The sequence below is a fragment of the Lactuca serriola genome, chromosome 4 (assembly GCF_051521515.1).
Source record: "Lactuca serriola cultivar US96UC23 chromosome 4, Lser_US96UC23_V15, whole genome shotgun sequence".
NCBI lineage: Eukaryota > Viridiplantae > Streptophyta > Magnoliopsida > Asterales > Asteraceae > Lactuca > Lactuca serriola.
This window is the reverse complement of record NC_136411.1, coordinates 14,212,726-14,225,620: the sequence shown is the minus strand read 5'-3', so window position 1 is coordinate 14,225,620 and position 12,895 is coordinate 14,212,726. Positions and strand designations below refer to the sequence as shown.

General features: G+C 32.7%; 1 protein-coding gene across 1 annotated transcript; it reads right to left on the bottom strand.

Annotated features, from left to right (window-relative positions):
* Nucleotides 1-487: 487 nt before the first annotated feature.
* On the bottom strand, nucleotides 488-6,267 carry LOC145101052 (uncharacterized). Its single transcript, XM_079038218.1, has 11 exons — nucleotides 6,073-6,267; nucleotides 4,891-5,110; nucleotides 4,710-4,787; nucleotides 4,249-4,601; nucleotides 3,565-4,140; nucleotides 3,315-3,469; nucleotides 2,983-3,185; nucleotides 2,758-2,897; nucleotides 2,385-2,677; nucleotides 2,208-2,308; nucleotides 488-960 (listed from the first exon to the last, which is right to left on the bottom strand). Exons 2-11 carry the CDS (start codon nucleotides 5,078-5,080, stop codon nucleotides 872-874), a joined length of 2,178 nt encoding a protein of 725 aa, XP_078894344.1. The 5' UTR covers nucleotides 5,081-5,110; nucleotides 6,073-6,267; the 3' UTR covers nucleotides 488-871.
* Between the last annotated feature and the right edge of the window lie 6,628 nt (nucleotides 6,268-12,895).

The window sequence follows — 12,895 nt, the reverse complement described above, 5'->3', positions numbered from 1 at the left end:
CTAAGATATTATTCCTTTAATTAAACATGACATGATATTCATGTCCATTGACATCTTCAATAGTCAAGTCATGTAAAGTAATTGTCTCTATGTCGAAACTTTTTTAAAATGTCGTAGAAAGATTTATTTTGTTAATGATAATATGTGAAATTAACTGGTTATTAGCTTTTCCTACGTAGGTTATTGCAGAAAAAATGATAACTTGGAAATAAGAAGTTAGAAAAAATGAAATAAGACATAGTTGGAGTCAATAATTATCTCATTATTCATACTCTAAAAGTCATAAGTGTTGAAAGTAAAAAGTATAAGGACTTGAAATATTTGAAATAATAATGTAAAGAATAGAATATTGATTCAAATGAATATGAATTATAAACTGAAACAAAATTTGAAGTATATACTACATACTCTTTTTTGTGCAATTCATCCTTAAAATCTACCAATAATTGGAACTATTGATATGTTGAGGATTGGTGACCATAATTAATAAAGTTTAAAAGTCAACACGACTTTATTACAACGCATGAAGCATGCATGCATCACACATTTCAACCTACTTGACAAAAACCTTCTTTCTCATAATAACTAAAGTCAATGCCTTATACAAAAATATGTTAATCGCCGACATCTAATCAAAATTATTATAAATAATATTTTTTTATTATCTTATCCAAGACCAACATATATATGGACTCATTTCATTTGAATCATAGACATTGACCATGTTTAATTATCTTATATATATTATGCTTATACACAATGGTATAAACATAGAAGGAGAGATAGGTTTTTGATAGGTCTCAATCCCTAACCGGGCCCCATTTGTCCATAATGGATGGTATACTTGCAGAAATGGTCAACAGTTCAAGTCTCAGCGATTACAGTTTGGAATTTCGTTTCGAGTGTTGATTGGACTCCGTGCATTTATCTTTAAGGGGTGCTCAGGGACATACGATATACCTGTGGTGCAACAATTTATGGAGCTTCTTTAATATCATAAAAATAGTGTTTTATCAGTCCAACCAAATTATATGATCCTTATATTCCCATAATATTGTAATAAGGTTTGCTGTTGGTTAAATGTGTTGCATTTATGAAACACAATTTTATATTTTTTTTTCCAAATTTATGGAACAAATATAACAAAGTGGTTTTTTTCCGAGACAAAAACATAAACATGGAACATTATAACCGGAAATCAGTCACCTAATGAATGGCATGACGCCAGTTAAATTGCTTATTTATACAACAATGTTTCACATTTTTTTTCACCAATTTATGAAACAATGTTTCATTTCTATATCGATTTATGCAACGTTTCATATGCAATAATGTTTTACTTTTTTACCAATTTATACAACAATGTTTCACCCTTTCACACATTTAAGCAAATAGTGTATCATTTTTTTTACCAATTTATGAAACAATGGGCGACACTTTTTTACCAAATTAGGCAACAATGCTTCACTTTTATCCAATTTATGCAACAACGTTTAAGTTTCACCAATTTATGCAACAATGTTTCACTTTATACCAATTTATGCAACAATGTGTCACCTTTTTATTTATTTATTTATACAACAATGTGTCATTTTATACCAATTTAGGCAACAATGTTTCATTTTTAACCGATTTATGCAACGATGTTTCACCTTTTTACTAATTTATACAACAATGTTTTATTCTTTTACCATTTTATGCAACAATGGTTCACTTTTCTACATATTTATGCAACAATGTTTAACTTTTTCACCAATTTATGCAGCTATGTTTCACCTTTTTACTAATTTATGCAACAATGTTTCATTTTTATACCAATTTATGCAACAATGTTTAACCTTTTTACTAAATTATGCAATGGTGTTTCATTTTTTTACGGAATTTATACTTCAATGTTCCATTCTTCCCATTTATGCAACAATATTTAACTTTTTCACCAATTTATGCAAATAATGTTTCATACTTTTACCAGTTTATACAACAATGTTTTTTTTTTACCACTTTATGCAACTGACATGCATTATGCAACCATGTTTTAACTTAACCACCTTAAAATATTGCATTTTGTGGTCCTAAAGCAAAACATTGTTGAATGAACAAATTGAGAAAAAGGTGAAATATTGTTGCATGGATGCGCACTTAGCCCTTTGGCATTCTACAGTATAATAATGTAGGCAAAAAAGTTTAGAAGCAGAATGTGTATTTACCTTTTTCAACGTTAATCTGTAAAGAATCTAGAGTAATAATGCCATCAGTCAATGGAAGTAGCTCCAGTTTCACACTAACTGTGGATCGACCAGGAACACTCCTGCTTCCAAACCCAAATCCATTAAAAAAATAATAAAAAATAAAAAAATAAAAAAGTTAAAAGAGATGAGTCTTACCCTAGAGGAACTGTACTTTTTAACCACATATGTGTGCGACCAATATCAGTTTTAGAAACGGGAACTATTTGGTCACTATCAACACGACATCTTTGATCTAACACTTTAGAAACAGAGCAGAGTCTCTGAAGGGCAATATCGTCATTGCTCACTCTTTCATCAAACGGGGTCATTGGTGATGGTGATGCGGGTGAATAGTTTAAGGACACCATAGAAGAAGCAAACGAAGGTGGGGCAACTAATGTTAATGTTAAAGCCTCATTCGTCAGATTTGAAGCCTCAAGAGTTAAAACCTGACCACAAATGGAATTACCAATATTCAACATGATTGATGAGCTTTTATATTAATCTTCTGTTCGAATTATTAAAAAACCTGAATGGGTAAGTTAGGGATTCTGTTGTCTGATTGGAGAGTTTTTCTTGATGGTTGAGATGCAACGCTAACAGAGATCAAAATGTCCTTTTGAATATGTGGTTGCCAGTTTGTTGGCTGCTTAAAAAACAACCTCGATTCTGCATAATAAATAAACTATTTATAATAAAAAAAGAAAACAAACGATTATGAAGATTCAGAAATAGGGAAGTGAATTATTATTACCAGTATAGTTGGATGTGCATGATATAAGAATTGCGTATCTATTAGAAGGTGAGGGACCACGATCCACATTGGTGAGGGTGAACACACTTGATCGTGTGCTTCCAGCCTTCAACTGTGATAAATGATAACTTCTCTTCACTTGAGCATTACAACATGAAATTGATGTAACTGGTTTCAGAATGAAGGAGTGTTCTTCACCTTTCCTGTCAAAGGAAATTCTAGTCAACCAAATTGTTTTGACTTTTCACTATTTGTCAAATGTCTAAAATAACCTTCAACAAAATTGATAAGAAGATACAAAGGAAGATAGAATAGATGGCCAATATAATAACCTGAGGGGTAAACCTGGCAAACCATGATTATTGCCAGCTTCAATACATGTAATTGGTAGAGAGGAAGGGGTTCCATCTTTGGAAGACTCCTCACATATAACTGATATAGAATCCAAGTATATAACAATATCTGGTGCATGTGGAGGAGAAACATTCTGCATAATCAATGATTAAATTAACTAACTCCTGATATATTTACTTATGGTAAGATAAGATTATATTCAACTTAGAAGAGAAAGTTTGTTTGGACCTTTATTTGAACACAAAGAAGATCTTCTGTATTGCATTCAGCAGAAAAGCAACGAATCTCTAAAGGTTTTATAATTTCAATTTTCCTTCTCCACCTTCTACCTGGTATATAAATACCTTCAAGCCCACAACAAACAGAGAATCTTTCTGGCTCAAGTAACACACCTCTGAAAGATAAGAGCTCTTCGTTATTTCTTTCACTCCCAGGGTTACTACTTGTTATGATTTGATTCCAATCATCTGGGCCCACATTTGGTCTAGTTTTAGATGGAATTGATGACATTGAATGACTTCTGAAATGACCTAATAAAAAATTCTGAGATCCAAATGAGCTTGGGGAGTTGGGTTTTGTCAATGAGCTTCGAGCATTTGGATTGTGACTCATTTCTGGGAATGATGATAAAAAAGTAGAATTTTTAACAGGAAGTAGCCATTTCAAGAGATCTCCATATGGGTCTTCTTTTGGTTGACTTGAGTTTTCTGAAGTCAATATTGTTGACTGATGTTTTCTGAATTGAAGGATTTCGAGAACTGGATCATTCAGAAAGTCTACACCAATGTTTACCTGTAAAAGCACCTGCATCCTTCCAAACAGGAAAACAGAATATAAATAAGTAATACATAGATTAAAAAAAAATAAAAAAAAATTGATTATAATTTATAAAATGTTGTTTATGAAACATACCACTATGTCTCCATTAGGAAGCAAGCTACATTTGACATCATTTTTTGCAACTCCACCTGAGGTACTAGTATCAAGACTTTCTCTATCAAGTGATGTATTTATAGAACTAGAAGGGTTCTTATTAACATCTTTACTGGATTCCATCTGAAGGAAATGTCCTCCAATTGCTGCTGTTGAATCGGTTTTCCTTTTTGACCAAAGAACTTCATCTGACTCAGCAATTCGAGCAAAAAAATGAGAATTCCTAAATCTTTTTAACAATTCTTGAGGATTTACTCTGTCTTCTTCCTTGTTCAGAGCTGAGTCACCAGCAACATTTGTGGATAAGGTTGCTAGGATATGAATTTGTTCACCTGAGTTTTAAAATATGTAATGTTTTACCACAAAATGGAAAGAAAAAAGAGAATAAGTTGCTCACTTGAAAGATAAAAACATGACTATGTTTAGAGATGAATAACTACCTGGAAAAACAAAGGAACGATCCAAGGATTTGAATGATAACATATCTGATGCTTCATTCCAATCATCAGGAAGCTCCTCTGTGAAAGGATTTAACAGAAATGATGATTCATATTTATGCATATAGATTATTACTGGATAGAGAAAAATAAAGTAATCAAGAAAAAAAATATGAGGACATACTGCATGGAATGGTAATAAATCCTTCGTCTTCATGAACATCAATGTGTTTATCTACAACATTTAAGCGATTATTTGTATTCCAGCTCCCCAGTATTCCATGTCTACTCCTAGATCCTTCACTTCTTCCTTCATAATCGCTGGCAGATGACCTTTTCGCTACAAGATCATCTAATTTTGCAGCTAGCTTCATGTTGTTTGATTCTGCTTGAGGTTCGCTTCTCTGAAATTCAAATGACAAGCTTTCTTGAATTGACCTTGAAACAAATAGCTGGGTTTTAAGCTATTATGCATGCTCAGTTGAATATTAGTCTATGTTGTTTACGACTTAAGCTAGTCTCATGAATCAATTTATCAAGAAAGAAATATAAGGTTAAACAGTTGAACCCATTTTGGCACCATTTGTTAGTGGTGAACATATATAACTGTATAAGCCTTTTGGAAAGTACCTAAGTGTTCGAAATTTATATGCACTAAACTCTGTCTATCCATTTATACACACTACCAAGAACACCTATATTTCTCTTAATTCTTTATTAACTTGGCAAACATTTGTTAACAAGGGCTAACCATCAAAGTTCTCACTTCTGTTTGTCTTTAATTTCATTAACCTCTCAATTAGTTTGGCAATGCAGAGTATTAGCACCTATATCTACCAAAAAAGAAGTTGGTGAAATGCTGAAACATCATGGAACTTTACATCATCTGTTCTTAGAACTCAAACGCTTAAAACATTAAACACATTTTCCTTCTTAGTATTTGGCAGCTGTTAGTCAGAGGATTAGTATTGAATTTGAAGAGCTTTGGTATCATACACGGGACTGATTTTGCTCCAATTCAAATCAGCTTCATTTCAGTTCCGTTCAGATTATTTCTGATTAACATAGAAACTGTGAGTAATTAGCACGCCAACTAAAAGTGAGATTCTTTATCGTATGCCCTTGACACTTCCATTCAAACTATTTCTCAATCGAGTGATGTGTGACATGTTTTAGATGATCATTATCAATTGACATTTATCGAGACCGATCTTCTTGATCCATAATACGTATTACTTAAATTATTCGAGTGGAGTAAGAATTAGGGTTTTAAGAAAGAGCTAATTACGATATATGTCTGTACGATAACACAAAAATGCATGAGAAATGTCTAGAAACGATCACAAAGGAGGGTAGGGAAGCAAACCAATCGGAGATCATGCCGGAAAAGAGAACTCTCGCCAATCGATTCAGGTAAAAATAAACTGATGCAGTGAATCTACAAGACCAGTGACAAAACTTCAAAGATTTGTAGAAGTCGTTTGGTGGGGAACCGGAGATTTCCGTGTAGTCTCCACATGAACGCACTATTAAACGTTTTTCTTTCCTCGCGTACTTTTATTAAAAAAAATTATTATATTAAATATTTTTAAAAGTATTGAATTTAAGAAATTATAAATAGCTAGAAGTGAAGAACATGCTAACATGACCAAGGTATTTCACAATACAATTACTTCTTGAGATGATGTTCACCGGTGAAAATCCTTTCCATATTTTTTTTTTAAATATTTGGAATCTTAAAGACTATTTTTAGAGAAAGGAATATGACTTTGTTAAAAGGAAGATTTATGATGAGAGATATTTTACCAAAAAAACTGGTGTTAAAAAAAATCTTTATATACGGATCTTTATTTCTCAAGTACAATTTTGTAGCCCATTAACCAAATTTGTAGTCCATTTGCTAATTTTGCATCTCATTAGCTTATTTTGTAGTCCATTTGTTAAATTCATATGTATGCCTTACGAGTTACGAAATCCATTACTATTTTTGAAAAACCCTAAACTTTTGTTTAGATTATGGAAAAAGCTTGAGTAACTAGGATTGCTTTTTTTCATATAACAATATATAAAATCATTACATTTATATTTTCCAAAAGTAACCCCTTTGCTTTTTCACTTCAAAAATGCTTGTTGAGAAAACGTTGTATATAAACTCATACACTGAACTAACAGTCACATATAATATAAACACTGCATATAAAACAATATAATGCATGATATTAACTCATACGTCAAAATCCCAAGTCAACTAATCAAAAGTTACGTTTTCCTCCAATGTATACTCGCCAACAAGCACAAGGCACATAAGGCAAACATAGGACTTAAGAACCTAAATACTAAGTAATATGGAACCATAACCATATATATGTACCACTCAAGGGTTTGCAAATCCTAAGAGCCTTTTTGTTAAAAGACATTTTAGAATTTTTCAATAACACACTTTCTTTTTTGTTGGATATCTAAGTCTCGTACAATTGTTCGGATCATACTTTGTTACTTCGCCCATAACACCTTATGAATGAATGTAAGGTGTACATGATTTTTATGCAATAACATAGCACCTTATGAGTGAATGAAATATTGTAATGTGTACATGGTTTATGCAACAATTTAAATTGTCTCATAATCAAACAATAAAATAACTAATCTCTATAAATCACTTTATATGGTTTGTCCACCGACCGTAACGGTTTTCCCGGATTTGAGGTTATGAGGGAGAGGGCTCGTCTTTGACAATAATACTACGCAACCCCTTCTCATGACCACCACCCCTAAGGAGCTCTTCAGATTTGAACTTTGGTCAATGGGTTAGTGGGTTTGGGTCCATTTTCCACAAGCCTTACCATGTGAACTTGGGTCTATAAATCACTTTGTTGTATTTTAATCAAACAATTAAGGGAGTGTTTGGGATTGCTTTTCAAAACATTTTATTGACTTGTTGGCTTTTTGAAAAGCCAATAAGTTAAAAAAAAAGTGTTTGGCAAACTCAAAAATCATTTTTCGAAATAGTTTTTCCATTAGCTTCAAAAAACATTTTTTAAAAAGCATGTAAAACTTGGTTTTTTGAAACTGTTTTTGGCTTTTTAACCAAAATAACTTTCGAAATGAGTTTTTAAGCCAAATATTTTTTAAGTATTGACTTATTGGCTTTTTCATCATAAAAATTAATCCAAACACTTCTTAACATACTCTTTTATCACCACTACAATTTTAAAAGACTCATTTTATCACCACTATAAGCCAATAAACACTTTTATCTAAAAGTACTTTTAGAGTTGAAAAAACACTCTTAAACACCCCTAAATAGTAAATACTCACACCGTTTAAATCAGTTTGATTCATGTGAACTAAACTAGAAAAGCCCTCTCATTGTATTGTCTTTAAATCACACAATTAAATTCTCATACCATTTAAATTAGGGGTGAGCATTTGGACCGGTGGACCGGACCGGACCAGACCGGACCGTTTTTTGGACCCCCGGGCTGGTTCTCGATTCTAAGATTTATATCCAGTCTGGTCCGGTTTTTTTCCCGGTTCGGTCCAGTTTTTACCGGGTTTAGAACCGATTGGACATGTAATCTGTGATGTGTTTTAAACAACCATAATTCATTCGTTTTAAGTCGGATTGACCTACGGTTTTTTCCAACATTTAGTTTACAGTTTGTAGATGAATTTAGACTATAATTTTGTTTATTTTTATATTATATTCAATGAGTTATAATCCTTCAAAGTAGAGTTATCAAAGCTGAAAAAATTCAGCTTTTCAGCAAGATTTTGTAATTTGTGACGTTTTTTAAACACCCATAACTCGTTCGTTTTAAGTCGGATTGACCTCTGGTTTTTTCCAACATTTAGTTTAAAGTTTGTAGATGAATTTAGACTATAATTTGTTTATTTTGGTATTGTATTCACTGAGTTACAATCCTTCAAAGTAGAGCTATTAAAGCTGAAAAAATTCAGCTTTTCAGCAAGATTTTGTAATCTGTGACGTTTTTTAAACACCCATAACTCATTCGTTTTAAGTCGGATTGACCTCCGTTTTTTTCCAACATTTATTTTATAGTTTGTAGATGAATTTAGACTATAATTTTTTTTTGATATTATATTCACTGAGTTACAATCCTTCAAAGTAGAGCTATCAAAGGTGAAAAAATTCAGCTTTTCAGCAAGATTTTGTAATATATGACGTTTTTAAACACCCATAACTCATTCGTTTTAAGTCGGATTGACCTTCGGTTTTTTCCAAAATTTATTTTATAGTTTGTAGATGAATTTAGACTATAATTTTGTTTATTTTGGTATTATATTCACCGAGTTACAATCCTTCAAAGTAGAGCTATCAAAGCAGAAAAAATTCAGCTTTTGAGTGGACGATTAGATTATAAGTTTATGAAGTTTGTTAGTTTCATTGATTTTAAAGTTTAAACTATGATTTTTGTTGTTACGGTAATACTTTTGTATGTTTGTCTTAAAATTATATAACTTTTGTTGGTGAACTTGATTTATATGTTAGTTGCTTTTATTTGGAAAATTAATTTTTGCAAGTTATAATATTATACATCAATGTAGATTAGTTATACATGAAACGGAAGCATATTAATTTTGCAAGTTATAATATTATACATTAATGTAGATTACTAATACTCTATGTACTTAAAGTTATACCGGTCCAAACGGGTCCAAAAATCGGAAAACTCGGACCTGGACCCGGACCCGGACACGGACACGGACACGACTCATCTGGTCCGGTCCACGGTCCACAAAATTCTCCATAACCGGTCCGGTCCAAGAGTCGGTTCGGTCCGGTCCAAATGCTCGCCCCAAATTTAAATCACTTTATTATCTTTAAATCTCATAATTAAATATTCATACCTTCATATTATTTCTTGTATTCATATCACACAAAGACCTGCACACTTTAAGGGGGTGTTTGGATAGGAAAAAAAAAGTGATTATTGTTTATTCCCACAATAAGCTAACTTTGAGTGTTTGGATAAAATCCAGCTTATTGAACTAAATAAGCTAATTTTAATAAGCATCTCTCCCTATGCTTATTGTTTATTGCTTATTCCCACCACAAATAAGCTATAAGCAATAAGCTAATAAGCTAATCCAAACACCCCCTAAGTCCCAAATTATTCAATTATCTTTAAAATCACAATCAAAGCTCACCCATTCAAATATAAAAAATTAAATTTGTATGTCATAGTCATAGTAGTTATCACAAAAGATAACATATATGATGTCAATATGGTACATGTGCTTGGAAAAATACTATGTACTCACCTCCACTTAGATTAAAAAATAAACATAATTACCTTTTTTCACAATTTAGAAATCATAACCTATAACTTTCTTTCATCCGTAGAATATCATTTTATCGTCTATGAGTCATAACTAACACATATAAGACTTATACCTTATATTTATAAACTTCACCAAAAGATCATAATAGAAAATTATTTTAAACATCATCAAACCATAATATTAAAATGTATCATAACCGAGTCATAGGAAAAATGGTGTATCAAATCATCATAATCAGCTGGAGTTTAAAAATGTCAACATAGATGCACGTACAATACAGTCAAGTTGGAGCCTTCCAACTATCGAAAGCACAACCTGAAAATATTTAATCCACATATGTAAGCATAATGCTTAGTAAGTTCCTCAAAATACCACGCACCACAATACACATACAATGCATACGAACAATGCTCTTGGCTCTAGTGCTGATCCACACAAACAAACAGTAACTAATGGATCTAGTACACATCTAGTCGTAACAACGTCTAACAGCTCTAGTGCATGTCTAGTCATCCTAGCGGTTAAGGGATCTAATGCATGTCTAACCTTGGCACAAGTAATCTAGGCTCTCGGCTTTGGTGTCGATCAGCCATCAACTCTTTAAACATACTATGCCGACATATCATATAATCAATCGATCAAACAATCAACAGGAAAACAACTATACCAAATTACTTGTCTAATCAACATACTATAATTCCACTATATCCTACCATACATTGATACATAACATAACACATGGTATAGATAGATAACCCACATGAACTGAAAACTAAAGAATCACAGCTACACGCGTATACTCGCAGATTCAACCTTAGTTTATAACTCAAAATTCATCAGATTGACCAAAAGTCAAACTTATCAAAAAGTCAACATCTAACTTGGCAAAAGTCAACAGTTAATAGTCAACAGTCTGTTGATTGTTGACTTTTTGAACTTTAACAGTTGAACTTTTAACCAGTTCGACTCTTGGTCAAACTTTGATGGATTTGAATAAACTGAGGTTTGGCCTCTGTTTGCTATTAGGTGGTTCGTAATAGCCATATCTTTGTGTAGACTACTGTGAATTTGTGACTTCTTGATCAAATTAGTTTTCTTACTGTACTATAGAGGTGGTAGTATTGTTAGAGTACATATGCATGATTAGACTAGTATAGTCTTTTGTATGTTGATTGATAGTCGTAAGATATTTTCTTATGACTGGTATGAAATGATAACTGACCAGCAAAAGGCCGTAAGTCTATAGGCGATGACTGGTCGGCGAAAGGCCATGAGTCCATGGGTGATGACAGACTGAAGATAGACCGTAAGTCTACATGTGATGACAATCGATGATAATTTGTGAGTTTGGTAGATTGAAGAAAGGTCGTGGGCCATCAGGTGGTATACATTGTGATATACATTGTATGTGTTACATTGTGTGTAATGAAATGTATAGTAATATTGTAGGGGTGAGCAAACCCAAACCAAGAAACCGAGAAACTGACTAAAATCGATGAAACCGAAACCGAAGCAAAATCGACGGTTAGGGTTTGAATTTTTTAAAAACCGAAAAATCGGGTTCGGTTTCGGTTTTTACCCAGAAACCGACCCATCCAACCTGAGAAACCGACCCATACTTAAAACCGACAAACCGCCCCAAGAAACCGACTCATCCAACCCGAGAAACCGACCCATACTTGATTGTTTTTGGTTGTAATAGACTATTTCGGGCTTTGGTTGTAACTTGTAATAGATTATTTGTTATAAGACTCATGTTTTTTGAAGTATTTAACTTAAATTTGGTGTTTTTTGAAGTATTTAACTTGTTAATTCATTTATGGAAAACGGGTTAAAACCCAAAACCCATGGGTTTAAACTTAGAACTCGTGAACGTATGGGTTAAACCCAAGAAACCGAAAACCGCCCAAACCGACCTCAGAACCCGAGAAACCGAACCGAACATAAACCGATCCTATTGGGTTCTGAAAACTAGAAACCGGTCATTTATGGGTTGGGTTGGGTTGGGTTGGGTTTGGGTCCAAAACCGACCCAAACCGACCCATGCACAACCCTAGTATATTGTGGAACTCACTAAACTTTGTGCTTATACTTTTAAGTTAAATGTTTTTCATGTTGTTCCACTGAGAGATGGAAGGGCGCGGCTTGACTGCATACTAATTAGGATTTGATATGTTTGGGATTTCCACAAACACTGATTTATATTTTGACTTGGGATTTGGTGTTTGAAATAAATTGATACTTGTTATATTTTTATGAAAACAATTTTGAATAGTTTACTTATATTTTAAAAAGAAAAAAAATCGATTTGAAAATTTGGGACCTTAATTAGCTCAATTATATCAAATATCCATGATATAGCTATGAAGTCTTCCGTCCACGGACCACCAACCTTTGATCTCATTTGAATCATCCAGCGGGTTCCTTATTAGATTTATTAAGGAGTCCCATTATCTTTTTAACAGTTCAACTAAGTGTGAGTAACTAAATAACTAAGGTTACCAGCACAAGACATAATAAATTGAAGATGTCATTCATCAAGTTGAAAGAGTTAAAGAGTTTTGCAACACTCTTATACCATGTAAAAGAGAAGCGAATAATTAAACTATGTGTATGCACTATATTAAAAATAAATATGCACATATGACCTAATGAGCCTTCCTAAGTAAGATAATTACAACCATAATATACATAATGATCTTTGACGATGGGCATAGGGTGGAGTCTTACGGATAGAAGTGACGGACATAAATAATAGATAGAAGTGACGGACAAAATTGACGAACAAAAATACATAACCCAAAGTGTAGGCCCAAAATGCAAGACCAAAAATGCATGGCCCTCACATTTTACTTCTATATTTAATTGTGTCACACTAAAAC

Bases quoted from the DNA above. Each gene is read 5' to 3' on its own strand.
- LOC145101052 (XM_079038218.1), bottom strand. From the start codon at position 5,080: ATGAAGCTAGCTGCAAAATTAGATGATCTTGTAGCGAAAAGGTCATCT. The intron at 4,602-4,709 runs GTAGTTATTCAT...TTTAAAACTCAG, and splicing joins TCGTTCCTTTGTTTTTCCAG to GTGAACAAATTCATATCCTA. The intron at 2,678-2,757 runs GTTTTTTAATAA...ATTTGTGGTCAG, and splicing joins TCCCTAACTTACCCATTCAG to GTTTTAACTCTTGAGGCTTC.